Source organism: Larus michahellis, chromosome 16 (assembly GCF_964199755.1).
Source record: "Larus michahellis chromosome 16, bLarMic1.1, whole genome shotgun sequence".
NCBI classification, from domain to species: domain Eukaryota; kingdom Metazoa; phylum Chordata; class Aves; order Charadriiformes; family Laridae; genus Larus; species Larus michahellis.
The window spans coordinates 5,637,320-5,664,358 of NC_133911.1; the positions used below are offsets into that span (position 1 = coordinate 5,637,320).

Sequence of the window (27,039 nt, forward strand, 5' to 3'; positions counted from 1 at the left end):
TTGTCATTGTTTATTCGTAACAGGCAGTAGCTTGGTTCTTAAAGATGAATTCCTGGATGTTCCCCCGCACATGGCCATTCACGCCATGCGCTCCGTTCGTTCTCTGTGAGAGGGTGAGGCGTGGGATGGGTCATGCAGATACTTGAATGCAGGTCAAGGGCATCAAGACTGATACTCCTGTCACCAAGCCATTCTCCCTCCAGCTGTTGTTCCCAGTTTTAAGCTCTGGTTTAGCTGTGTGCTTGCATGCTTTTCTCCAAATCTCCCTGCTTTTTTGTCTCCTCTTTCCATGCAGTAGCATGCAAAGCTGGCCCTATTTGATACCCTCTTCCTGCAATCCTACTGCACATCATCTTTACAACTTCTGAAAATTCTGGGTGCCTGTACCTTTTTTTTTTTTCCCCTCAGAACCTCTCAAGTGTTAACTTTTGTGCTGTGCACTGATTTTTATATCAATTTTTTGCTTCATTTATTTCTGCTAAGACAGCTACTTAGTTATTAGTTCAATATCTGTATAATTAGCAAAAGATTACTTTCAATTTAAAGCAACTTTTCTGCAAATTATGTTGTAAGATTTAGGAATTCTATGAAGTAAAGGTGTGACAAATTGCAGGCAATGGTGATAGCTGGAGGCTCCTGGTGTTTTAGCCGTCAGTTTGTCCCAGTATTTGTGGTTTGGGCTCTCCAGCTTGGACAACAGGAAACGTTTTGCCAGTTTGTTGTGTGCATTGGCGTTGTGTTTTGGAGGAAAATGGGCTATTCTATTATGATACATAGTATGACGTTCGTGCTGAGAAAACCACCTGCTCCGCCTGGAGCCCCGCTGTTGAGCTCAGGCAGGTACAGAGTCGCAGCGTGTGCCTGGCTGGGTGTACCGTGAGCAGTTTGCTCTCTAAATCTCCTTTTACCGGAGCGCTGAGGGGAGGGATGGGGACCGCGGCTGCTGCTGCGCTCTTCGCCGGACACACCGGTGACTCCCGGTACGGCCCCGGGCGGGGCAGGGGCCTGCGGTGCCGCGTTCCAGCCCGACGGGTGCTGTCGGCACCGCTTAAATCCTCACTGTGCCCCAGGCAGTGGCCCCGTGGGGTGCCGTGCGAAGCTGCCGTCCGTCCTTCCGTCGGTCGGTCCGTCGGGAGGCCGGATGCGGCTGCGCGGAACCGGCATGACGGCGGCCCCGCCCCGCCCCGCCCCGCCCCGCCCCCCCGCGCCGGGCGGGAAACGCGGCCGGGCCGCGCCATGGAGGCGGCGGGGGGTGAGGAGCGGCCTCTGCTCACACAGGTACCGCGGGGCCGGGACGATAAACGCGCTGCTGTGGGCTGTGTTGGGGTCCGTTCACGGCCCCTTGTGTTCCCTCCTTTTAAATAGTCTTGATGATGCTCCGAGGCTGGAGCCCCTCTGCTGTGGGACAGGCTGAGGGAGCTGGGGCTGCTCAGCCTGGAGAAGAGAGGGCGCCGGGAGACCTTCCAGCCCCTTCCAGTCCCTAAAGGGGCTCCAGGAAAGCTGGGGAGGGACTCTGGAGCAGGGAGGGGAGCCATAGGACAAGGGGGAACGGTTTTACATTGAAAGAGGGTAGATTTAGATGAGATATTAGGAATAAATTCTTTGCTGTGAGGGTGGTGAGCCCCTGGCCCAGGTTGCCCAGAGAAGCTGTGGCTGCCCCATCCCTGGAGGGGTTCAAGGCCAGGTTGGACAGGGCTTGGAGCAACCTGATATGGTAGAAGGTGTCCCTGTCCATGGCAGGGGAGTTGGAACTAGATGGTCTTTAAGGTCCCTTCCCACCCAAACCATTCTATGACTTATACAAGAGCTGTATGTCAATCTGCAGAGAACTGACCTGTCGCTGCCCCGGGTCCTTTCAGAGGCTGAAGGCTGCGGTTCACTACACGGTTGGCTGCCTGTGCCAGGAAGTTGCAGAAGACAAAGATGTGCAATTCAGCAAACAAACCATCGCAGCTATCTCGGAGATCGCTTTCAGGCAGTGCGGTACAGAAGTTTGCATAGTATCTGTTCATTCAAGAGCAATTGCTGGAGAAACGATGCTTTAAAATAAATAGCACTGGTACTAGGTATCACTGGTGCACTGTTTCTTGCGTTATGCTTTTAAAAGTACAAGAAATAGTGATTCTATTTTTCATACCTGGAAAAAGCTTTTAAATATAAGTGGAAATATTATGTGGGCCACCTGCCTGTGCAACAGAGTGGCATGTAATAACAAGTTACGGTTGCTTCTCATAACTAACTTGTATAACTAACTATAACTTCTCGTAACTAATTTGCAGTTACACCTTTGTAACAGCTAGAACTGTATTGTGTGGCATGTATTATTTAAAATATGCGGCGTCTTTGTGTTTTCTCCAGAGAACTTTGCAAAAGACCTCGAAATGTTTGCAAGGTACGTACTGAAACACTTGATTGTTACAAAGGCTTTCTTTTTTTGTGTTCAGCTCCAATAACTAGATAATCTTTAAAATACCTCTTGTAATTCCAGTTTTAAAGGGTTCTACTGGCTGATTAAATAGTGGCTGTGAAGTTAGGAAATAGATATTCCCCTGCAGATTCTTCCTGACCTTGGAAGTTCATTTGTTTGGTACAAGTGATGGTTTAGATTAACGACTGTATATAATTGTCAGATGCATTGATACCTAACATAACTGGATGGTTTGAGAGTGACAGATGGCTACTAGCCTACCTGTGTTTCATCTGGTTGCTTCAAGGAGGTAAAGAAATGCTTTACAGGAGTTAAAACTTAACACAGGGACCAACTGGCAAGCGAGAGGGAATGTAATAGTGGTGTTTGAAGTTCTGGTTGCTAAATTCTACTGTTTTTACACAGGAGTTGTGGGAACTTAGATGTACACCTATGAACTTGTAAAATAGGGTTTTGTGTATTATAGTTGGAAAAGATAGGCATGTTTGGTTTACTGGGTTCCTATTAAGCCCTTTTAATTAGTGTTACAAATTAGATGCTGCATGGCCTCTTACAACCAATGTTGATAAACACATTAAGGAGTATTTTTGAATTTTATGCAGGCATGCAAAACGAAGCACAGTCACTACAGAAGATGTGAAGCTTTTGGCTAGAAGGAGCAATTCTTTGGTGAGATTCACTGATTTTCTGTCTCACAGCGTTCTTAAACCAATTGGTTAGTTCCTAAGAGCATTTGAATAAAGGCTATGTATGATGAAGCAACTGTTGCTTGAGCAATTTCACTGGCTTATTGATGATGGATGGGCACAATCCAGTGATTTTTTACATTTTCATCTTATTTTGCTTCATGGCACTGTGCCTCGCTGTGGGAACACAGATCTGATGGCAGTTCAAGCCGCAATGTTCTGGTTGCAACAGGGGTGCTGGGGTTCCAGCTACAAAAGTGCCATAAACAGTACAGCAGTGTCAGTCTTGGAAATAAATCACTTTAGTTTTTCCTGGTGTTGTGTTCCTTTGTTTTAGCCTAAGGTCAGGAATAGCTTGAGTCCACCTTGCAGTACAAAGTCTTCTAATGTGAATAAATACAGGGATCTAAATATAGATTTCAGTATCTGAGGATATCCAGCTTAGACTTGAGAGCTTTATGCAAGAATTAGAACTAATTGATGTTTGTCAGCCTTTTTGGAGTGTCTGTTGTCTTTTTGTAATAAGAATTTGCCCTGTTAATTTCTATTAAACATTTTCTCTAATTTCTTGTGAATAAATTAAGTTCCTTAGTAGATGACTGATTAGTTTATTGTTCTCAGTTAAAGTATATCACCCAGAAGAGTGAAGAGATCACATCAAGTAACATGAAACAAAAGGAGAAGAAGAAAAAGAAGTCCAGTGCATCTAAGGAAGGGAGAACTTATGGAGAACAAGAAGAGGCTGTCACTGAAAGTGAAGATTCCAACATGGCATGATTCACCTTTCAAGTAATGTCTCTGGTCATTTTCTCTTATTATCCTTGAGGAACCAAAGTTAGCCTATTAGAGATTCCTCTTGCAGGTTAGCAACAGTAATGAATGTTTAGGTTTTTAGGTGAACATGATTAGTTGGATTTTTTTGTTCCAAAAATGGTCTGTGAGAATTCAGTTAAAGCTTCCAACCAAAATGCCTTAATTGCTCACAAAAATCTATCTTACTGTTATTAAAAAGAAAATCCTTTAAATAAAGAGCATAAAGCAGAACATTCTTACTGACCATAATACCTCAATATGTGCAGCTCCCCCCATGCTGCTACTTAGTTTCTCCCGTAATTGTTTGACTTCTTCCTTGCTTCCATTTTTGATACTTTTGCTTAGGTATTTTGAATATTTTTTGTTTTAATAGCCATATCTCACTTGTTGTCTTGGCAATTAAAACATGTTTTGTGTCGGTTTTCCCCTGTGATGCTGTTGGTATACAATCTTCACTTTCAGTAAGTTGCATTACATTTCTAATTTCACTGTAGGAACGTGGCTCCGGAGGGGTGTCAGAAATGTATCACCATTGCCCTCTGCTGGACTGACGGAGGTTTACCAAATGCTGTTGATTGGAAAGAAGCAGATTTAAAGACAAGGTTTTAGACAGATATAGCTAAATGAAATGAGAAAGCTGCTTAAGCTACTGCGTGGGCAAATTTTATCAAGCAAGAATATGCTTAGCAAGGATGGTCTAAAACATGCAGCAAGAGAGAAAAGACTTGAATGCTGTTTCTCTTGCTCAGCCCTTGATTGACGAGACAAACTCTTCCTTGAAGCCACTTGTTCCTTCCTGAAGGATATAGTTTAGGGCAGTTCCCCAAAACCAACTTTTAAATACCAGGTCCTCATTTTATTAAGGCTCATACCTTAAACACTACCCCAAGATAAAAAAGGTACCAGATGACAGAATACTTTTTACCACCCTTGAGAACTTCTAGGTGTAGCCCTGCTCCTTGTTTAAAACCCTTCTCTTGAAAGAAGAGTGCACTTTCTGGACTGGAGTCACTCAGCAGTGGAAAAAGAGTAATGCTCTAGACTGCCTATGTGTGCTCCCTTTTATTCTTGCTCTGTTTTGGAGCTATTAAACAGTAATGGATGGGGAAAAAAACCATGCCTTTTGTAGGCTGTAACTATCCAATAAAATCAAGTGCTACAGTACAGCTTTTGTACAGCTTGAGGAATAGAATTTCCATTGCCAAGTTGCTTGAAAAAAGCAAAAGCATTACAGCTTTGAGCAAGACTGAAAAACTGGTTTATAATGGAGTGACTGGTAATCACAAGCTGAGACATAAACTCACAGGAAAAGCTTGCTGACAGCTAATCTACTCAATGCATGTTATTTCAACTGGTAGCCAGTGTAATTAGCTTTGAGTGCAATAGACCATGCTTCAAAAATTCTGTCAGTACGCAGCCATATATGCTATTTCAGAAAGACTTGAATGTAAAATGCTTGTAGCTATTTAAAGCATCAGGAAACCTTTTTACCTGCCATGGCCTATAATGTTACAAGCCAGAAGTGTATATTGTAAGAAGCAGTTACCTGCCCTAGCAGAACAGACTGACCAAAAAGTTGACTGCAAGCTTTCCGCTAAGTCCAGTCAATTACTGTATGCATAGCTTCATCTATTTTGGCTATGTATTTTGGCTTAGCTGCTCAAAGGCACTGAACTGTTTAGAATATTTATTAGTTACACTGGCAGTCTAACTTCGAGTGTACCTTAATTCAACTGGCATGTCTACATGCAATGGGTTCACCTGAATGCCTGCTGTAGGAATACTCATCAGTTGGCATCTATACCATTTAAAGTTAAATCAGAGGGTTTTGCATGACACTAGAAAACATTTGTACCTCCTAAAAATTTTTCAGAAGTTTCAGCTCACTTTTCAGATTTTTTCATATACATCTTCTGTTTTCACAAGCAAAGAACAGATTGTGCCAGGTGAGAGTTCTGGTGCAGTGTCACCAGTGTGAACGTGGATGCTACCTAAATACTTCGGACAGATTAAACACAGAATACTTCTGTATTTAATTTCTTCTTCCTCTATCCTGAAGGTAATACTGTACTTATCAGCACATTCTTTAATCACAGCAGCTGGTGGAAAGATCAAAACTACTCCAACAGTAAGGTAAAAAGGTTTTAATGATATTAGAAAAAAAGACTTTAACAAAAATAAGCCAGTTAATACAAAAGCATCATGATACTACACTAATGATTAGGAGAATAATACAATCAGGCCAAATACAAGTCTTCTGCTCCACAGCCTTAAAAAGCAAGTATTTCCACCCGTGCTGCATTTTATAAGTTAGTACCCACACTGCACTCAAGAGACAGAAGTTCCTTACAGAGAAAGTACAGAAGTTAAAGGACTTTGAATTTACTTGAACTGATGAAATTAGCATGAGAATTCAGGTTCCTAGATCCCAGGCTGGAGATTAAAGCCAGACAGCAGCTGGCTAAACCCTCTGCCCTGTTCTTTAGCTGTGCCTCAAAGTGTCTTCCACTGGGTCTTCCACCCTTGGGAGGACAAAGAAAGCAAATGCCTGGGGCTTCCGAAGGGAGATCCATCATTATCAGATGGAAGCTTCTGGCTCCCAACCAGGTATTCAAAGCTGAACCCTTACATGCTGTGTTTAGCAATACCATTGTTCCAGTATTCTGCAAAAAGCCAAAATCCCTTTGGTTACACATGATCTGAATCATCACAGCAGTTTAAGCCTCAGGACAATGTCCAGATTTTTGTTGTCTGTAGCCAGACCATAGTATGACCAGCAAACTATGGCTCCCAGGATATATCTTTGTTTGTATTGTTTCTTACGCAAAAAAAAAAAAAAAGAAATTGCAAGCAGCACTGCAGTCTTATTTTTTGCGTTTTGACCTAAGCCCAGGGTAGTCTCCCCAAGGTAGAGTTTTCTTGCCCTTTGACGTGCTCCTTAGGGAATGCAAAGTCTGCACTTGTTGTAGACGCTTGGAGAGCTCCTGGTCACAGGCTTGCTGCAGAGCTTCAGCCTTCTGCTTGTCCCACCTTAGAGCCAAGGCCAGGGCTTGTGCGTCTTCTTTCAAGACCAGCTGTAGCAAAACAGATTTCTAAGTCTTTTCTACTGATGCTCCTCCACCACTAACCCCTCTGCCTGCATTAAGGACAGCAGTAATGAGACACCTGTTTAATACTGACAATTTGGTATAGAAGCTGTTCCCAGCTTTCATCATCTGTCCCGTGGGCTAGTGGATCTTCCGTATTCTACCAACACCTAGAGCTTGAAGCTATATTCGGATTTCAAAGGAACGGAAAGCAGTTACTTAGTTTCTACAGCAGTGAAAAGCAAGAGGAGCGAGTTCATAGCATTAGAAGGGGGGTGGTGGTGGACTAGATGACCATTAAAGGGTCCCTTCCAACCCAACACATTCTATGATTCTATGAAAGAACACACTTTCTAATGGTTAAAGTTTACCTAGACTTTCCTTTCCAAGCTATGGGTTTATTTACACTGCTTTCCAAAATAAGGAGGTTTTTATTTTGATTTGGGATGTATAAAAGAAATATAGCTAGATGCATGTGCATACAAAAAAACCTTGCTGGTAGGACAGCTGAAGCAGTGGCTGACTATAATTTGGCAGAGATCAAAACCAAAATTATTTTGTGGCTTTTCAGAAGACAGACTAGAGTACTTGGAATAGCCTCAACTGGCTATTACCAGGCAGCGGGTAGTGTTACTGAGGAAGAAAAATCTTGCCACTTTGGGACTGAGATATATTGACGTAAAACCTCCAGAAGCAAGGATAGCTTCCCCTATAACCTCTCTCGCCGGAGGGAGAAATTTGCCAGAATATGGCTATATCATTCTCACCCACCTCTAGGTCTTGACTGTCCAAGCAGAGCTCTGGAGCAGGTTTCTCTTTCAGAGCAGCAAGGATCTGGTCACTGAGCGCCGTTTTGGCTGAAGGGCCTGTACTGCTGGTACCTGTGTCAACCACATCCATCTCCTTTCTTGGCACAGTCTCAGATTCTGTAAAGTAGCAGAATCATTACAGCCTGTGACGAACACAGGACAGGAAAAGTGGCCTAGACTGCTTTGATGGTTTTGAAATTAATAAAATATGCATTCTATCTAGACGCATCCTCTAACTTAAGAAATCCACAATGTTGAGGATGACTACATGATTTAAGCTTTTTTTCCAGTATTCTATTTTCAGACATTGTGAGAAATGTGACGCAGCAGTGAGAGGAGTCCTGGTCTCACCCAGAGAATTCTTACACTACACCAGCTGTTACATCCAGCACATTAATAGCTGCTAAGCAAGTGACTAACTCCAGTCCTTCGTTCTGCTATTTATTCCACTCAACTATTTCAGGCGTCTCTGAAAAGCTCCTTCTCTAGCACCTTTAATGCTCCCTACCTGCTACTTTGCTTAAGATACTGTCTTCATTTTTCAAGGCCTCCAGGTAGAGTTCCAGGAGCTGTCTTGACTGGCGTTCTTCTTCCCGTCTGTCCAGCACCTGCTGCAGGGTGTCCTGCAATACTTGGATTTTGGTTTGACTTTGGGCAAGTTCTTCCGCCAGGTCTGAATGTGGGACATCAATAAGCACCTTGAAACAATGAGAGTGCTGCTGTTAAATGGACTGATTGAGTAACTCATCCCATTACACTGATTACAGTACAAACAGCAAGCCTCCTGAATATCAGAGCCTCCACCTTCGTGAAACCCAGTGTGTTTCACAAGATTTCGTGTCATAGCAAGTCAGCCTAGTTACGGGAGGTTGTAGTGGCACTCCACCAGCCTGCATTCTTTACCAGAAGCCAAAAGGCATCCAGGAAGGCGTGGTATCGTGTGCATTTTTAACAGAAATCCTGACAACTTCTGGCAAAGAGCGCATGGGAATACACACAGGAAGGCCAATAGCCTGGTAGTTGGGAAGCTGCATGTTGCAGGAGGACAAGAAGAGGCAGTTATCTCCATGCCTCACCACCCACAAGGTGTTAAGCAGTCAGATACTCAAATCAATCAGCTCTGTAAACTGAGGACAGTTCTTTGAACCCCTCTGGAGCAGACAGATTTGGTGTGCTGCTCAGCCTTCCCTTCTGACACGTTACACAGGTGTCTGGTCTTAAGGAAGGCATCACCTCAGTTGCCATTTGGCCAAATCTTGACTTTTTGCCCTCTCCCCGCCAGAATTGGAAAGGCATGCTGCGAGAGGCAGTCAGTGATTAAGAGCATCCTCCTCAGACGTGAGTGCTTCCCCTCAAGGAGAAATTTGACTCTAGCACCACAGCCAAACAACAGCAGCTGAATTAAGCTTGTGATCTTGTTTACTTATTGCGTTCTCTGCCATCTAGTGAGATAAATGGATGATGGGCAGAGCCAGGGACAGCAATTAGACGTTTCCCCACTGTACCTGGAGGTCTTCTTCAGACATCAAGATGATATTAGATAGGTCATCCTTCAGTTGCCTGGCCAGCTGCTTCCACTTCTCTGCACCACTGTCCACTTCATCCCCAGACTCCGAGAGCCAGGCTGTTCCGCTGTCTGATACAAGAGTCATCAGTTTCCTGGGTCACTCCTCACCCACCCGAGACAGCCTAATTTCAGTAGGTGTATTCCAGACACCCCTCCCCTTCTGTGTTCCCTCAGCCACAGAGTACCTAAGCTTTTGCTGGACCATTTCTCATTCTTGGCCAGTGCCACAAACTTGGTGTTGGCTGGCAGGCACAAGAAGTAATCTTCATCGTCCACAATGGTACCATCTTCTGCCAGTACTAAGGTGATGGGCTCCCTGGCCTTGTCAATAGCCAGAATGACACTAGCTGCAGAACAAAAAAAATACTTAATGAAATTGTGACATACGCAATGAAAAGGGACACACACACTGCCCTTTTATTACATCCATCAAGAGACAAGCAACTCCTAGTAATTTAGGCAGGAGACCAGGACCTGTCTCCACACTGCTCTGCACACCAGCTCCTTCTCAGCACATGCTCACGAGTTCTCCCTCCAGAAATTAATATTATTGACGCAAACCTTGGCATACACGTGGAAGAAGGCACGTTTCAACTTACTCCCACCTCCCCTCGCTGCCCCCGGGGACCTGCCCTCCTTCTGCCTGTCCCGCGGCACGGATCGGGCCCAGCCCCGCCACCTCACGGAGCGGCGCACGGGAGCCCAGCGGGGACAGGGGACGGCCCGGCCACGGCGGCCCCTCACCCTTGTCGCGCAGCTCCCGCAGGCAGGAGGCGGCCACGCCGTGCTGCTCCCGCCCGTCCCGCCGCCGCAGCAGGCAGCGCTTCAGCGGCGCCGCCATAGCCGCCGCCCGCTCGGCAGAACGCGGGGCTCTGCGTAACCCAGCCCGGGATGGCCCGGCGAGGTAGAACGCTGCAACCCGCTCCCGGTTTGCGCTCCTCAGCCCTGCCCCGAGCCGGCCCGCCCGCTGGCTGCCGGCCCGCCGGGAGGCCGCTCGCTCACGGCAGAAGCGCTCCCCCCGCCGGCCGCATCGGTGTCTCGGCGTTCGACTCGTTCTGCCTGCCGGGGCGCGCGGAGAGAGGGGGAGTAACGGCGGTGAGGGCGTTCCATCGGTTGGGCGGGGATGGATTAGCCGGGCCTGGGAAGATGGCCTCCTCGGAGCAAGCGGAGCAGCCTAGCCAGGTAAGCGGGGCCGGCGCTCTGCATGCTCGGCGCGGGCAGGGGGCGGCGGGGGACGGGCGGGGCGGGGTGGGCCGGGCCGAGCTCGTCGCCGCCGGGGAACGGGCGAGGGGCGGCCGCCGTTCCTCAGCTCCCCCTCGCTCCGGCTAAGCCCCCCCCTCCCGCTGTGGCCGGCCGTGGGGGGCGCGCGCGGCGGCCCGTGCCGCTGCCCCCCCTTGCCCTGCGCGCGTGGCCTTGCCGCCAACCGCCGCCCGCGCGCCGCCAACCGCCGCACCTGCCGTAACGGTCACTGGCGCGCGCCGCCTCAGCGCCCGCCGCGGCGGGCCCTATCGCCGCCGCAGCGCCGGCACCGGAGGGGCCAGGGGGGCAGGATGCAGCGGCGGCGGCGGCTCCCTGAGGTGCGCGGTGCGCCGCGCCCGGCGTGGGAGGAGCGGTGGGGGGGAACCGCCGTGCCTGGTGACGGCCGGGGGGAACGGTGGCGGGGAGGGCCCGGACCCCCCGGCTCGGCGGGCGTCGCCTCAGCCCCTGTGCCCGGTAGCAGCGGTGGAGCGTCGCCTCTCCGGGGGGGCTTGGTTTGTTAGTTTGGCACCTGCCCTGTGCGGGCACGCTCCGCCCGACAGCCCAGTGCAGCTCGGACTGGGAAAGCTGGTCAGGCCAGGCCCCTAGGCAGTGAGTGTCTTGTCATTTTAGGGTCTGTATGTGAAACTCAATAAAGCACTTGGATGAGGCAGGGGGGAGCACAGCCAGAGAGAAGGGAGGCAGTTTATGTGTCAGCTGGGATTTGGAATGAGGTGAAGTACCAGTTAGACAAAATGTTTCTGCCTTGCAGCTGCGAGGGAGAAGTATCCTTGAACGAACAGCATAAAAGGGCAAAGCAGTGACAGATGTAGTGTAAACACTGTCAAAAACTAAATGGGGAGGGTAAAAGAGGCATGTAAGTTCACCGGCTTGAGCACATGCTCAAGAAACATGCTAAAAGCTTAAGGTATTTTTAAATTGGGACCTGAAATGAATAGGGGAAAATAGAAGTGTGAGGGAATTGTGTGTAGTGTAGGTTTCTGGTCACTTGCACTGGCTTGGTCTTGGACCAGGGTAACTTGTATTTCATTGCAAACTCTACCTACCTCAAATTTAGTGGCCTCCTTGCAGCTCCCTCATCAAAGCAGTGTCTCAAGCAGACTCCTGAGTATGTGATACCAATGAAATTTTGTCAAATCCTTTTGGTGGCTACAGAGGGCCCTCCTGCAGCTGGCAGGAGATAAAGGGTCTGGTTTTTTCAGCAACAGGGAAGAAAACAGAGCAAAGTCTGCCACCAACGCACTTCTATGTGCGATCATTCCAGTTTATCTGTGTTTGACAAAATTGATGTGAACCTCTCTGTTGGTCCTTTTAGTCTGGACTGAGGAGGCTGATTTTGATGGGAACATTGTTGAACTAAACTGAACTAGAAACACGTTACATAAAATTCATACTCTGACTAACCAGCACAGATCTCCTCCCAAGTTGTGAAAGGCCCAGTTACCAAACTCGCAGTAGGCGTGCTGTTTGGCATTGGCCACTGCTTTTATCAGTTGTAGTTTGAGGTGTGGGCATGACAATCCATTCCTCATGCTTCGAGGGAGTGCTTTTGGAACGAGGAAACCTGAAACAACCTGCGACTGATCCGTAAGCCACTTGGGCTGTCTACAAGGCAGTTGACTAGAGGTTTCTGAGGAAGAAATCTGGTTAACTGGCTTGAGAAACATTTGGGTTCTCTTGAGTGTGGGCATAATATACTTCTATTGCACCCTGTTTTTTAATATTCATTTAGTGTTCCTTTACCTCAAAAGAAGGTTTGATGTTTGGAAATGGAAAAGTCTTGTTTTTTAATGGGCCTCATATATGTAGCCAGAGCTCCCCCTGGGTTTTAAAATTAAGGACATGAAGAAAATCACTCTGTCACTGTCTCCATAGCAAAAAATGGGAATGGTGACTCTTAACCTATGTGTAAGGTGGAGAGTTCTTCAGGCATTGTCTGTAAATAACATAGTGAAGTTAATGCTTGTGTTGCTTTCTAAATCAGGAGGAATTTGAGATAAGGCAGAATACACAGGCTGCAAAGTTAACTTTTCACTGCAGAGAGGCTATTTCATGTCAGCTCCTCTGAGGAGAGAGATGGTCTGAAGTCACTGTGAGTGAAAATGGTTAATTAACTGCTCCCCTGCCAGATTCTGTCACATTGTATGCAAAAATGCTGGATTCTCAGGCAATAGCAAATTAGTGGCACCTCTTTTGTCTCCTTCATTAGTGGCAGAGTTTGTTTAAAGGGCAGCTCTGGTGGTCCGCGTTGCTTCAGGTACGCAAGGTAACGCTCAAGTTTAGCTAAAGGGTAGCCATACTAATATCTACCCCCTCCACGCACGCACCAGGAGCAGCTCTGCTTATATATTAACTTTCCTCCTTCCCCACACTGTGTGCTGGTGAAGGGCTGTTCTCCCTGTCCAAGACTATCGGTGCCTGCTGATGACAGATACCCTTATCTTCACCCACTAGTATGTGTATTCCTCATGCTGAGAAGTGTTCAGTGCTTTCAAATTCTGTTGGGTTGGAGGGGATTTGAGAGCTTTGGCCAGAAAAAGGCTGTATAAAGGAAGAATATGTAGCACAGTAGGTGAATTCTTAAGGGGACAATTTTTTGGAATAAAGCAAAACAATGAAAATATCTTTAGTAGTCTATCAGAAGGTAAATGCCACTCCTCTTAGGCAACCATTGCAGTTTTGACAGTTATTAATGTATGTAAAATGTTGTCCCCATTGCACACATTTAGAGAATTTAAAAAAATTTGTTTCCACCACCGATGATGTTTGTTTATTTATTACCAAACATTCAACATAAGGCTATGAGTAGTAGCACTGCCTTGCCTAACATGTTTATGTTTGAGTCCTATGGTGTTTTCTGTTACAAATCTAGTTAGTTTAGATGCTGAAAAGGGAGTGTCAGATATCTTTTGGCTTATTATCTGTTTTTCTTAGTTTAATTTTCTCATTCTCAGGAATTAATGTATTGCCTCAAGCATTGTGGGGAGGGGGTAGTGTTGCAGCTCAAATTAAATCATTTATGTATATAGAATTATATTCTAAAGGTAATAGACATTTCCACCAGAGATTTTAGAATACTTGGTTTTGTTTAGAAAGCATGTTCCTTGGGCCTTTAGCAACGTCTTTACCAAAAATAAACAAAAGAAAAGATCCTGCCTCTCTGTTACTATTCCTTATAGTGAAATAAAGGGAAGAGCAAGATGATGGTATAGCCTCTGAACAGAATAACTGATTTCTGATTTTTCTTGGCTATAAGGATTTCTTTGATGCTGAATACTTTGACGTATATTTGTTGAGTCGTCTTGGCTCAGCCAGCCAGCAACCTAGTCCTCTGGTGTTCCCATTTAACTGTAAATCCCAGTAGTGTGAGAGAAACTGAAATTTTTTTAACGTTAATTGGCAGTAGTGTTATTGGTTTAGATAACTATGTCTAAATTTTTCTGAGCTGCTTAGTTTGGGACACAAAATGATACCTAATTATCTGTACAATTATGTGCAGAAGCTGAGAATCCTGTAGCCTGGAAGTCAGTATGTCGCTGGTCTGTGAGAGTCATAAAAGGCTTGAAATTGTTAAAGTCAGTGTTTGAATTTGACTTGGTACCAAAATGGTAGTGCAGCCATTGAGGTAGCACAGGCAGAGTGGATTCTGTATGGGGGATTCTTTTGTTTGTTTTATGACACTAGAAGGCTCGCTATGCTAAAAACAGACTACATATAAATTTAATGTAAGAGACTGAGAAAGGAGAGATGATACGGGGAACAGAATGCGCTGGTGTTCCAACATCTTTTATACTTGGTGATGTTCTTATGTGCAGTTTAGTGGGGAAGGAAGCAAAGGCCCAAATCTTACTTGTTTTCTTTCTAAAGCTTCATTATACTCGCTTTGAATTGAGTGTACCATCTAGCTGCATTTTTTCTTCATGTAAGGAAGTCGTTAAAGTAAATTTAAAAGATGTTGAAAGATGTCTGATTTGTCGCTCCAGAGACTTAATTCCCTAGCTGCATCGTTAGTCAATATATACGTAAATTTTCTTCCTCACTTCCCTGTAGCTCTTGACTGTTAAGCCTCTGGATTCTCTGGCTTAAGATGGTTTTTATGGTGAAGATAAACGGTCTCTGGACTGTTTTCTTGAAATACAGGCTATTGCACAGCCATCATGTGGAAAGGATGGAATCTTCCCTGACTTGTCTCAGAGCTAACATGTTCTGGAGGGTTACTGTCCCCTTCCTTGTAAGACTAGTTCCCTTGCTGTTATGCTGTGCCTTGTACTTGGAAGTCTTGCTGGAAGGAAAATGCAGATCTCATTTAAAATTTTGGTAGCTTTGGACAATGCAATCAAAATACCATAAATTATCCAACTCATCATATATATGTGTTACATATATATATGTACGTAACAAACATCAGATTATGTACAAGCAGATGTCAGAATTTTTGAGTATTTGTCTTCAGGATCAAGACTCTTACCTGTCAATATAATACATGTTTTCTCACAGTAACCTAGGCTTAATTTCAAATCCTTCTTTGGACAGTTTCCCAGGTTGACCAAATTTTGTGTGGAGTAACAGCCCATAAATACTTGTGCAGTAGTGTGCAGCTCCTTAGGGCAGAACACACAGGCCCTAGTACTTAGGATGCTCTGGGAATTTTCTGGGGATATGAATTCCGTTGTGGTTTCTTTCTTTCTTTGTGACTTCACTGTTTGCACCACACATCTGTAGTTTTTCTCTTTGCAAAGTCAGCTTAAGTAGTTAAAGTGCTTTGAATTTTCCTTGAAACATGCTACAGAAGAGTAAAATACGTATGTTCTTAGAAAACTCAACGCAAGTAGCTTGATGGAACAACTCCATGGAAATAGTAGTTAACAGCTATAGGTACCTTTTTGAAGTATTCAACCAGAATTTTATCTGTGTTGCTCTTCGTCTGCCTCTTCTAAGCAGTTGTGACCCTGTGCTAACTGAATTTGATAAGAATCTTTTCTTTGACTTCAGTGTGCTATGAATCAGGCCCCCGTATTTTAGAGTATTAGGCATAGTAAGATACCTGTGTTAGTCCTTCAGCTTTGGTTAACTTATTAATAAATCACGCAAGCCATATTCTTGGGGTGATTCTCATGTTTTCTAAATTTTTGGAGGAGCAGATGGATCTTGAGACTGTTCATTATTTTTCTTTCATCCAGCTACAAAAGACTGGAAAGCAGATATAGAATGCATATAAAAATGGGAAGCCAGTGACAAGATTGAAGTGCCCTTTTCTTGGTCTCACATAGCATTGTCTTCATTACAGACAGACCGGGCAGTGTGACTTCCAGTATGGTATTGAAGCTGATATTTGCAGTGGTCATGTCAAGTGAATTCTTAGTGCCTGAAATTTTTGCAGATATATAGTGGAGTAGCAACAAAAATGATGATGAGTGCACATAATGAGACTAAGGGCCTCTAAAGAATCCCTGCCTAGCTGTGAGATCTGGCTGGGCCCTGGTGATGATGCTTACCCGTGGAAGCAGCTAAGTTGCAGTATGTTTGAGTTTCTGGCACCCTCTTGTGGTAAATAGTTATTTTTATCTTTTTTTTTTTTTTTTTGCATATTTTGTAGCTGGGGAAAAAAATCTTGAGATACTTTGAAGGGGCATAAAAGTGATGAATGCAACTGGAGGACAAAAGGTCACTTAAGGACTTTTATGCAATCACTTGAAAATTTTATCTTTCCCTATACTCTATGAATAGTATCCCTGAGCCTCAAAACTTGTCTTCATTACTAATAAAACTGCATTTTTTTTTTTACCATTGAGGTAACCCGTGTGTGTCACCTCTCCTAAGATTAAAAAAACAGAGCAAAGACAATATGATTTAGACCATCTCAACATCCTGTGAGTCCCATTTGAAAGTAGATGGTTGACCAAGATAAATTTATTTTACGGTAAAACTTAGGTGCCTCTACCTTGGGAGAGCTGATGTGTGCTAGTTACACAGAGATCAAACTGCTTTTTTTCTTTTTTTTTTTTTTTTGGCGGAGAAGAAAAGCCCAAAGTGTAAAACGTGGAACTATGCTAAAATGTTCTGCCTGTTCTTGATTAGTAAGTGAACATGAGCAAAACTGCAGGTGAGCTTGGAGGGTGGAAACTCCTGACTGTTAAGTCTAGTTCAGTCTTTGGCTTGCTGTCCAGCTTTAATCAAACAGTTTCACCTTTCTCCTGTGTACCACCCTTTCCTAGTGTACAAGGTAAGGTGGTCAGCATCTGCCCTAAAACTACGTCTCTTAATTATGTGTGGGGAAACAAGGAATGGTACTGGTGTTGTGAGATTGAGTGCAGCCCCAGCAAGTTTGCTGATGACACCAAGCTGTGTGGAGTGGTTGACATGCTGGAGGGAAGGGATGCCATCCAGAGAGACCTGGACAGGCCTGAGAGGTGGGCCCACATGAACCCTATGAAGTTCAACATGGCCAAGTGCAAGGACCTGCACATGGGTCGGGGCAATCCCAAGCACAAATACAGGTTGGGCGGAGAATGGATGGAGAGCAGCCCTGAGGAGAAGGACTTGGGGGTGTTGGTTGCTGAGAAGCTCAACATGAGCCAGCAATGCATGCTTGCAGCCCAGAAAGCCAACTGCATCCTGGGCTGCATCGAAAGAAATACGGCCAGCAGATCGAGGGAGGTGATTCTCCCCCTCTGCTCCACTCTGGTGAGACTCCCCTGCAGTGCTACCTCCAGTTCTGGGGCCCCAACATAAGAAGGACGTGGACCTGCTGGAGCGAGTCCAGAGGAGGCCACGAAAATGCTCCAAGGGCCAGAGCCCCTCTGCTGTGAGGACAGGCTGAGAGAGATGGGTCTGCTCAGCCTGGAGAAGAGAAGGCTCTGGGGAGACCTTAGGGCTCCTTCCAGTCACAGAGTCACAGAATCACAGAATGGTGGGGGTTGGAAGGGACTTCTGGAGATGATCTAGTCTAACCCCCTGCCAGAGCAGGGTCACCTAGAGCAGGTTGCACAGGAAAGCGTCCAGGCAGGTTTTGAATATCTCCAGAGACGGAGACTCCACCACCTCTCTGGGCAGCCTGTGCCAATCCTGTGCTACCCTCAAAGTAAAGTCCCTAAAGGGGCTCCAGAAAAGCTGGGGAGGGACTCTGGAGCAGGGAGGGGAGTGACAGGATGAGGGGGAACGGTTTTAAAGTGAACGAGGGTAGATTTAGATGAGATATTAGGAATAAATTCTTTGCTGTGAGCCCGGTGAGCCCCTGGCCCAGGTTGCCCAGAGAAGCTGTGGCTGCCCCATCCCTGGAGGGGTTCAAGGCCAGGTTGGACGGGGCTTGGAGCAACCTGATATGGTAGAAGGTGTCCCTGTCCATGGCAGGGGGGTTGGAACTAGATGGTCTTTAAGGACCATTCCAACTCTAACCATTCTATGATTGCTGACATATTGTGAGGTTTAGTTAAATCATAGTTGGTTTGAAATCTTTAGAAGAATAGCGTAGAAAGCAAAGGGTGCATTACTGTAATGTGGAAATGGGAGAGGCTCAGTGTCAAGTTTAGTCCTACAGAGGAGAAAGTGAACCATGGAATCAGAGCTAGGTACTTTTGGTACTTTGGGCTTCTGCAGCATTTCTTCCCTCTAGTATCACAAAATTCTTTGCGAGTGCCAAGTACTCATCAGGTCCCTTTGGAGAGGCAAGTTATTTTCCTAATTTCATATATGATGAAAATATCCTGTCTTATACCATGCAGTGTAACAAGTGTTGTCACTAAGAGTTTAGCAGAGGGAGTCCCAGTTTCATGCTGTGTTTGCTCACTGCACCATGTATTTCAGAATTTGAGTTAGGGGGAACGTTTCTTTCAAGACATCTCTCAGTAGTCTTTCTGGCTCTTAACTGCTGACTCCCTAAAACAAGTTCTGCAGATTCTGTGAATTCTGTTGTTTTAAATGGGGACTGCCAGAACTAATTTTTTTCTGTGATTCTGACCTTTTTGTCTTCTGTCCATCATAGAACTGCTACTGGTAGCAGAAACAGGTGTGTCTGCCTAAACCCTGCTTATAGGAAGAGTGGTCTTAACCGATAAGTATTTCTAATTGTGTCCGTCAGGTGGCAATGTAACCTCACTCTTCTTTTTGCTTTACAGGCTGGCTCCTGCCCTGCAACTGAAAATGCAGCATCTCGGGAGGCACTGGTAAGTTCTTTAAGAAGCAGCATGTAATTTCTTGTTGATAGCTGATAATATAATATACATGATTTTTTCTCTTTCCTGCATCATTTTTCATCCTTTTTTTTTTTTTTTTTTTTTTTTTTACTAAGGAGCTGGTGCTTTGTGAAAAAGGTGTAAAGTGCCTTATGTCCCCCTGCTGCTGACCTCTGAATTCTGACCTTTAGCCATAACCTGTCTTTCTGGGGTTACACATGGATCACCTAGGCCACTGAGTTGTCCTTAAGCTCGGACTGCCTGTCCTAAGTGTGTGCAAGTATGCTCTTGATCAGTGCTTATTTAGAAAAGAGTCTGAAGAAAGACCTGTGCAGCATAATTTGAACTGAGATTCTTAGTGCTGTTGTCTAATAAAAAAAAAAAACCCTCTGCTGTTCAGAGACCTCACTCAAGCTGTCTTTATTTTCAGATGCACTCAGAGTGAGCTTAGAAGTGTCTGGCAGCTGGCAGTGCAAGTGATCCAATGTTTTCACTCTAGAACTGTTTTGGAAAGAGCTCTGGGATTTTTTGTGTATGAGGATAACTAAGAGAACCCTGGTTTGTTTTTATTTTTATGGTGACGCAGAGTGGGAAGTGAGCCACCACTCTGGAGCTGCAGTATATGTTTTTTTACAACCTTATTTTTCTTTTTTTCATTCCCCTTAAGCCATCTATAACTCAGGCAAAACCTTGCCAAAATTCTTAGCCTATGTTATTGTCCTAAACATATAAATCTCTAATTGAGTTTCTTCCCTGGCTTTCATTTGGTGATCATAGTGAATACAAGCTGTTTGCAATGAGAAGACTCAAGTACTTTCCATAATGGTGTGGCACTGGCCACATCAAAGTATTTTGACCTTCTCTTATTGGGGAATGCAGGAGATGATTTCCAAAGGAGGGTGATGTGAGTAAAGACTGTGAACTGGGAAGGGTCAGTAAAGTGCATCTAATGAAAGGGCTGTTTGTGAATTCTGTTAAGCTCTGCAGTGACAATCTCTCTAGTCTAGTAACACTGTGCCATCCTTTAATGCATAGACATCTGTATGTGAGACTACCTGAAGCTGCTACTGACACTCTGTGCTTTGTGATAGAGTTGGTGGTTTGTTTTTTTGGGTCTGGTTCCCCCCCTGCCCCTTAAGAAGGTCATAGCAGGCAGCAGATCATCACAGCCTGTGCTGGTTGACAGTTTGTTCTCTTTCGCAAGGCAGATTCTAACATTACCTTTGATTTAATTAATTTCTTACTGTATATGCAACTGAAGATTGATCAGAGGAAGCACATAGCAGTTGTGTATCTTTCTGTATAGGTGTGTATTCCTACCACATAAAATATTTATAAATTTAAAGAACTCCAACATAGACTTTACTCTCACAATGGTGAGTCTTGCATGTGAGCTAATTAGAGTCCTTTAAAAGGTGGAAGTTTTCTCCATATTTTTTCTTTTTTTTTTTTTTTATATTAAACTCTCACAGTCTTTGTCACGTTTGCTTAGGAGTCATTATTGCTTCCAGCTGAGTATCTGTAGAAGGCTTATTAAATGAGCAGTTCAGTTCTGTGAGCCAGATGACCTAACTTCCACCACGCTACTGTGGCTTCTCTGTAGCCAGGATCATGCATGCTGCCTTCTAACGCACGCAGTAGATATTGGTCCTTAAAGCAGACTTGTAGGCACATGGCGCCGTGTCATAAAAATGTTTACGGAAACACCAGAACAAACCGTGGCATGAATCCAACAAATGGCTCTGTATGGGAAAGCCATGTGCTGACTTCAAATCTGGTGTTAAGCAGTTGAAGAAGAATTACAGAATCCAGAGGAGGGAGAAAAGAGTCTCATGACCAAATTCTGATCTGTACCGCCTCACCTTTTTTGACTTAATTGTTGACTGAAAGTACTCGGTGCTTCACAGGACTGAGACCTGTTTGGAACATATCAGTGGTGTTACGCACAAGTATGAGACAGCAGCAGAATTCAAACATCGTGCATTGTATCAGCAGATGTCATTATAGGCTCAAACTGTATTTATTGTATTTGTGATTCTGATGGGCACTGTATCCTGCAAGGTGCTAAATACCTTCTGCTCTGTGCTCAGTGGCACTGTCTTCTGTGTACTCTGTACCCCCACAACTTGCTGCTTTCAACAGGAATCCAGGAGAAGCAATGATTTCTAGTTGTTTGCAAGAGGGCTTCAGCATTCAGCAAGATCATGTAGCATGATGCAGCCTAACATATCATATTGTGTCCTGCATTTTGGGTCTTCAGAGCATACCTTGCTAAGGTTAATGGCCTTAGCGAGGCCTTCAGAATGGAGCCCTACAAACTCATGTCACAATCCTAATTGCTCTTTCTTCAACACACTTCTGATGTTTTGGACTACCAAACTGGAGATAAGGGACTCCATGTCCATGCCATTAATCCCTTGGGTGATCCAGTGTCCTTACAATAAACTGTCCCAACTGAAAAATACTCCCTAATAAGAGGTCATTGTGTTATAGTACTGACAGTGGAGAATGAGTTGGAGGGGGATGGGAAAAGCTATAATTTTTGCAGCAGAGAGCGGACACTCATTTCCCTAGCTGTCGGTCTTGGCCCATTAAAATTTGCCGTGTAGCTCCATAGTGGGAAGTGTAACCTTGTGTTAGCAGAGTGTCAGCATCTCGCTCTGCTGCTGTTTACAGCCACGTTTGTCATCGTCAGTGCAGGATCAGCTTCTCCTTGAGTCCAGCTTATCAGTGAACACTGCTGCATCCCTTTCTGCTTGTATGTGCAGCCGCTCTGATAATCCTTGGAACACTTGTGGAATAGGAATAGGTTTGTCTTTTTGCAACCACTCAAAGTCTTGGGGTGTGCAAAAGATGTAACTACATACGACAAAGGCCCTTTCTGTGTTAAAGTGTTAGAAAAATCCCCTTTTCTTCTCAAATCTTTGTTTCTTTGGTCTAATTTCTCTCTTTAGTGTAATTATGTTGTCTTTTCTGCTTCTTTTTTTAGCTTGTTTTGTCTCTCCCTAGAAGTGTCTTCTAGCTTTTTAACCATTCCATGCTGTTTTTCGGATGTTTTCAAGAGCTTGAGTATGTTTGTTGTTGGCCTTTGCTTTCTGCCGAATCTGCTGCCGTCTAAATTACAGCGGTGAAGGTTATACATATGATTGCCACTAACATGAGCCTGGGTTGTAGGAAAAACCTAAGGAAGCGGAATTTACAAGCAAGGCTTTTCCACATGCTGCTTGTTAGTTGTGTTTTGTTGTTTTGTTTTGTTTTTTCTGCCACAAAACATTCTCATTCCCATGCTGGTGCTTGGTATCTGGAAGAAGTACTAGTTGTAAATATACAAGTACTGGTTGTAAATGTAAAACATACTCTTGGTTTCTCGCTTGATTTACAAAATCCCTGGATTATGTTATAAGGAGCAGGGTATTTTCTCTTGCAGGATTATTTAACTTTTCTTCTTTTATTTTTAGCATGTGCTCTTTCGTGTTTCTTGCTGCAGATGATAGGAGTTATCACTGAAACATGGACATTTTATTCCCTTTTTTACAGGCTGTCAAAAGGTACAAGGTAACAAGCATTACTGCTGCCTCTATAGCAATTAGCGTAGAGTTTGTTGGGATGTGCCCTTGTGGCTTTTCCCCACCCTTAGTTGAACTGATTTTCAAATTTTTAAGGATCATGATAATGACCAGAGTACTTCTAACACCCCTTTTTGTGCAAGCATCATAGGGTACACTGCAGACAATTATTGTGTTTAGGGAATATGTCCATGTTATCTCCATTTTCTAGAAAAGCTAATTGAGATATACAGGTTAATTGTTTAGCCAGGTTCACCCAGGAAGTTGGTGGCATAGATGCGGGACTTATACCTGCAGGACTGGTAAATGAGGTAATTTCTATTTCAGGGGCTTCATTCTGCCTCTTATGTCTTTGGAAAAGCCTCTAGCCTCGCATAGAATCATAGAATGGTTTGGGTTGGAAGGGACCTTAAAGATCATCTAGTTCCAACCCCCTGCCCTGGGCAGGGACACCTCCCACCAGCCCAGGTTGCTCCAAGCCCCGTCCAACCTGGCCTTGAACCCCTCCAGGGATGGGGCAGCCACAGCTTCTCTGGGCAACCTGGGCCAGGGGCTCACCGGGCTCACAGCAAAGAATTTATTCCTAATATCTCATCTAAATCTACCCTCATTCACTTTAAAACCATTCACTCTTGTCCGACATATGTTATACGTATTTTAAAAGTGATGGTGGTATACTGCTACTTTTTTATTTCATCCTTTTTCAGGTGATTGAGGAATAATGAAAAAAATGCAGAGCAGAAAAGAGACGACATTTCTATATCCATCGTGTATCCACTGGCACAAAGTCACATCAGCCAGTGTGTCCATGCTGAACGCATTTGGCGTGTGTGTCTTTGCTTTCCTGAACCATCAGTTGAGATCTCAAATTGAAGCCATGATATTTGGGCTTGGTTATGGGCATATTTAGTTCCTCTATGGTTTTTGTGTTCAGTTGCTAGGTTTCCTTGGAGGTAAACTAGTAAAATTTGTGATATGTGTTTATAATGGATAAAACTTCTGAAACTGGAAACTGGACAGTTACTTACCCTTTTCTCAGCTGCCTGGATTTGGGCACTTGGCCTTCAGTGGCAGATAACAGAATTATTGAATCCTCTCTGTTTCATTCCCTCCTTTTAAACCTTATCTATTCTGCTAAGCATCCTCTTTAGTAGGCTATGGTTAAAAAGAATTTCATTTAGGTTTCTGAGGAAGGAGCTTTGTAATTGAGATTTTGAGTTTGACTACTTTTAGCTCTAAGTGGTGTAATTAGAAGTTGACGGAGCCTAACCTAACAATCCTGTTGTCTTTAACCATGTGAACAAAACCATGAGTGGGAATGAGGAAAAGTTACAGAACTGTGTCATAAGATTTGAGCGAGCTTGTTGGGGCTAATGTTAGTTAAGAGTACTCAGAATCCACTTTTAATGACCAAATCTTTGGGCACATTGAGAATCCATGTCCCTCTTCTTCTTACGGAGTAGTAGATATTTTTTCTGCCCTCTGAAACCCTACAGAAAATGAGATACATGGGGAATTTTTTGAAGATTCTCCTTTGCCTGAAATTGTTGTTTGAAATGAAGACAAGAACGGTATTTTTACTGAAAAACCTCATACTTTGTTTCCTGGAACACATTCTTATGCTAGGGATACCATAGAGTATCCTTATCCTTTTTTTTGAAGTTCAAAGATCCTTGTCTAGATTTGTAGAAAAACGTTAATTTTTTCTTTTTTTCAGAAGGGCTTTCGATTCCAGAAATGATGTGAGGGAGTGGAGTGTACTGGAGGGACACTCCCCATCACGCTTTGGCTTTCCATTTTCCCACCCTGTATTGTTTAAGACAAGATTTATACCTATTTACTGTACAAATTTTCTGTCTGCCACAACGGGTTTTCGGAGTGGTGGCCTGCACTGAATGCTTCTCTAAAAGTAAATCTATCCAGAGGCGATTTCCAGACAGCCAGAGTCAGTAGGCAACTAACTTGTAGCCCCCAGCGAAACATTAGTCAGGATAATTTACCACTGTCAGCAGGGGAGAGAGAGAGACATCAGCGTTGTGACCTCTGCACAGGCAGTAACCCTAGTGCTGTGATAGTGCTTCAGTTTGTTGGGGGAGGTCCTGAATGTGTTGCTGTGGATTCCCAGTGATGGACAATAATTCCATCAGGCTGTGGAGGACAATTGCTGTCCAGATTTCAGTTTTATTGGGCGTGGAACAGGGAGCCAGAGGCGTGCGACTGCCTTGAACAACATCCTTTGGTTTGCTGTAAAGAGAATTGTATATTTACTAAGCAGACTTCTCTTGTGTTTGACCCTCTGATAAATTTGAGATTATCCGGTTTTTGCCTGTTTCTGTCTCTCACTTCTCCATGTTCATTGACTTCTTTTGGTGTTCATCTAAAATGTACTTGCTTAATCTGTCAATGCCTTTTACTCTGTGGATTTAGACAAATATATTAACATGTGCAAAACACGCAGATCCAAATATACTTACTGAGCATAGTTAAAGGAACACAGTTGTGTCAAGTTAAATTGCCTGTCTGAGGTCAGTGGGAAACCTTTCTTGGAATTCCGTTCAGTCCCAAATTTAGAAGAGGGTGGACCATAATAGTTTGGGATATAACTTCTGTTGTACTACTATATGTTAATGTATGAAAGCTAGAAACTTGCAGTAGTTACATGCCAAAGAAGGTTAAGACTCTATCAGACTGTACAAAATGTAATAATGGCTTTGCTTGTCCCTAAGAGCTTACAGGTTAAACAACACTTTAGAGCCAGTGGGTGAGGCAGCATAACAGCTAGGGTAGGTACAGTCATTTTCTATTACTAACAGTGTGGTGAGTTAGCATCTTATAATCTTTTCTGTGCATTTGTGCAGAAGAGGGCTCTGAAAGCAATTCCTACTTGCTTTTCAGACAAACCAATATTACTGGTCAGAAGACTTTTAAGATGGTTTTAAAATAGTTGTAATACTCTTAAGTTGTTCTTTAAAAAACATGCAAGGAAATTAAAATAGTAGGAGTTAGGTTAGAATCTTTTTTAACATTAGGTATGACTTGTCTTCCAGAGATCCTAGATCTCACAGAAGGTAAAATGGAAGCTACAGCGCTTTGTGACATTGGAAAAAAAACACTGGTGCCTAGTTAGCAAATACTTAACATTACTTGGTATTTTGGCCTTGAGAAAAATGAATTTAATTTTTTTGTTTATGTTCATGTGATGTTTTGGAGGTCTAAACATGCTACACCTACAGTTTTTTACAGACCATGGCCTGCTTTGCTGTCAGCTGGCAGCGCTGCATCGGTTGGCAGCCCAGCTCTCTGCCTGGTCAGGGGGATTGGGAGCACTTTGCTGTGTGCATCCCAGCTGCTGGAAAGGGTACCTATTAATTTCAAACAGGTGATGGCACACAGCAAAGAGATGCCTGCATAGTGTGCACTTCGGTAATGACGGGTTATGGGATCAAGGTGAGATAATAGTATCATTTCAGCTACATGTGTGTGTAAAACATGCTATGTGCAGAACCAACTTATAGAGGGCAGCAATTGCCTACAGTTCTTTCTGCCTAGGGAGAGAAGGGACCAGCTTAAGAACTTCACAGGACTGTCTGGCTTTTTAGCTTCTTAAAATAACTTTATGCAGGAGGCTTGTTCCTTGGAGTGCCTCTTGACTCCACATTATTAAATTCCTAACCTGGAAAGTATTGCTGGAGAGTCTTAATTCCTCTTCTACCTCTAATACCACTGAGCAGTTGAACTCCTTTTGCCCATACCTACATGCTGCCTGTGTCATTGTTACTGCAATCAAAAAGAGTCTAGCGACAGCTCGTGGTCCTTACAAGATTATAACTGCCTACATGTGATAGCTTTCTTCACTTCTCGGCTTCCTCCTGTTTTCACCTGGGAGATCATGCTGTAAGAAAAAATTTGCAATGTCTATAGCATCTTTGTTGTGCCTCAGAGCAAAGGATGTGTTGCATCTTCATCATGTTGTAAAGTAAGGTAGCTGGGGCACAAAAGGCAGAATGTTTTATTCAAGAACTTGAAAGAACTTTCCCCAGCTTTGGTGCACCGGGATGCATTCTTCTGATATTTCTGACGCCAGCACCTCCAGAACCAAGATTTGCCAAACTAGGAAGTTGAGAGTTGGTATGATTCTTGGATTTGGAGTTCCTAACCAGGAGTTTACTGGAGAAGAGACTGTCCCTGCTTTTCATGTTTCTTGTATTTCTCTGTATGTCACTTACATTGCAAATTCCTCCAAACATCTTAATAGTTTTGCTTGTTTGTTTTGGTTTTGTTTGTATGTCTACATAGCTCTTCTCCTTGTTACAACTGAACAGACCTTGTCCTCTTCCCAGTTGTGATTCCATAACACACCACTGCTACTTTGACAGTTGCCTTTCTGGAAAAGTAACAATGAAAATATGCATGGCTTTTTAGTAAAAGGATTTTACAGCTGGAGAGGAGCAAGAGAGGTAGTTTCATATCATCAACCACACTCACAATATGCCCCACTTTTTTACACTGTCTGTTTTATCTTTTGATGAGAGAAGGATTTTCCTCTGCTGTCAACTTCTTAGTGTTTTGTCAAGCACCTGAATGATGGTATTCCTTGGGATACAGTTCTACAGCAGAGTACATCTTGCTGGAATGGAGTTTCCCTGCTATACACTG

The 27,039-nt window shown here is 44.1% G+C and overlaps 3 protein-coding genes across 5 annotated transcripts in view; 2 read left to right on the forward strand and 1 right to left on the reverse strand.

Moving 5' to 3' along the window:
• The first annotated feature begins 1,182 nt into the window (after positions 1-1,182).
• CENPS (centromere protein S) lies at positions 1,183-4,360 on the forward strand. Its single transcript, XM_074560706.1, has 5 exons — positions 1,183-1,278; positions 1,860-1,983; positions 2,359-2,392; positions 3,031-3,097; positions 3,736-4,360. The coding sequence occupies exons 1-5, from the start codon at positions 1,237-1,239 to the stop codon at positions 3,889-3,891; spliced, it is 423 nt and encodes a 140-aa protein (XP_074416807.1). The 5' UTR covers positions 1,183-1,236; the 3' UTR covers positions 3,892-4,360.
• On the reverse strand, positions 3,708-10,435 carry DFFA (DNA fragmentation factor subunit alpha). Of its 3 annotated transcripts, none has more exons than XM_074560702.1 (7): positions 10,134-10,435; positions 9,575-9,736; positions 9,328-9,458; positions 8,331-8,520; positions 7,785-7,939; positions 6,851-7,001; positions 3,708-4,495 (listed from the first exon to the last, which is right to left on the reverse strand). In XM_074560702.1, exons 1-7 carry the CDS (start codon positions 10,228-10,230, stop codon positions 4,443-4,445), a joined length of 939 nt encoding a protein of 312 aa, XP_074416803.1. In that variant the 5' UTR covers positions 10,231-10,435; the 3' UTR covers positions 3,708-4,442. The 3 variants fall into 3 exon arrangements, with proteins under 3 accessions (XP_074416803.1, XP_074416804.1, XP_074416805.1); XM_074560703.1 differs by having other exon boundaries at positions 6,811-7,001; XM_074560704.1 differs by lacking the exon at positions 3,708-4,495 and having other exon boundaries at positions 6,057-7,001.
• The window catches only part of PEX14 (peroxisomal biogenesis factor 14), an 80,498-nt gene continuing 63,739 nt past the window's right edge, over positions 10,281-27,039 (forward strand). The window contains exons 1-2 of the mRNA XM_074560701.1: positions 10,281-10,571; positions 18,761-18,808. Of these exons, the coding sequence (XP_074416802.1) occupies positions 10,281-10,571; positions 18,761-18,808 (339 nt within the window). The remainder of the gene's footprint in view (positions 10,572-18,760; positions 18,809-27,039) is intronic.

What these genes read in the sequence shown, in the direction of transcription:
- CENPS (XM_074560706.1), top strand. Translation starts at nt 1,237, where the DNA reads ATGGAGGCGGCGGGGGGTGAGGAGCGGCCTCTGCTCACACAG. An exon ending in GATCGCTTTCAGGCAGTGCG is followed by an intron (nt 1,984 to 2,358) that starts GTACAGAAGTTT and finishes TGTTTTCTCCAG; the next exon opens with AGAACTTTGCAAAAGACCTC. An exon ending in CTAGAAGGAGCAATTCTTTG is followed by an intron (nt 3,098 to 3,735) that starts GTGAGATTCACT and finishes TATTGTTCTCAG; the next exon opens with TTAAAGTATATCACCCAGAA.
- DFFA (XM_074560704.1), bottom strand. Translation starts at nt 10,230, where the DNA reads ATGGCGGCGCCGCTGAAGCGCTGCCTGCTGCGGCGGCGGGACGGGCGG. An exon ending in ATGGTCCAGCAAAAGCTTAG is followed by an intron (nt 9,459 to 9,574) that starts GTACTCTGTGGC and finishes CTCTTGTATCAG; the next exon opens with ACAGCGGAACAGCCTGGCTC. An exon ending in TATCTTAAGCAAAGTAGCAG is followed by an intron (nt 7,940 to 8,330) that starts GTAGGGAGCATT and finishes GCTACTTTACAG; the next exon opens with AATCTGAGACTGTGCCAAGA.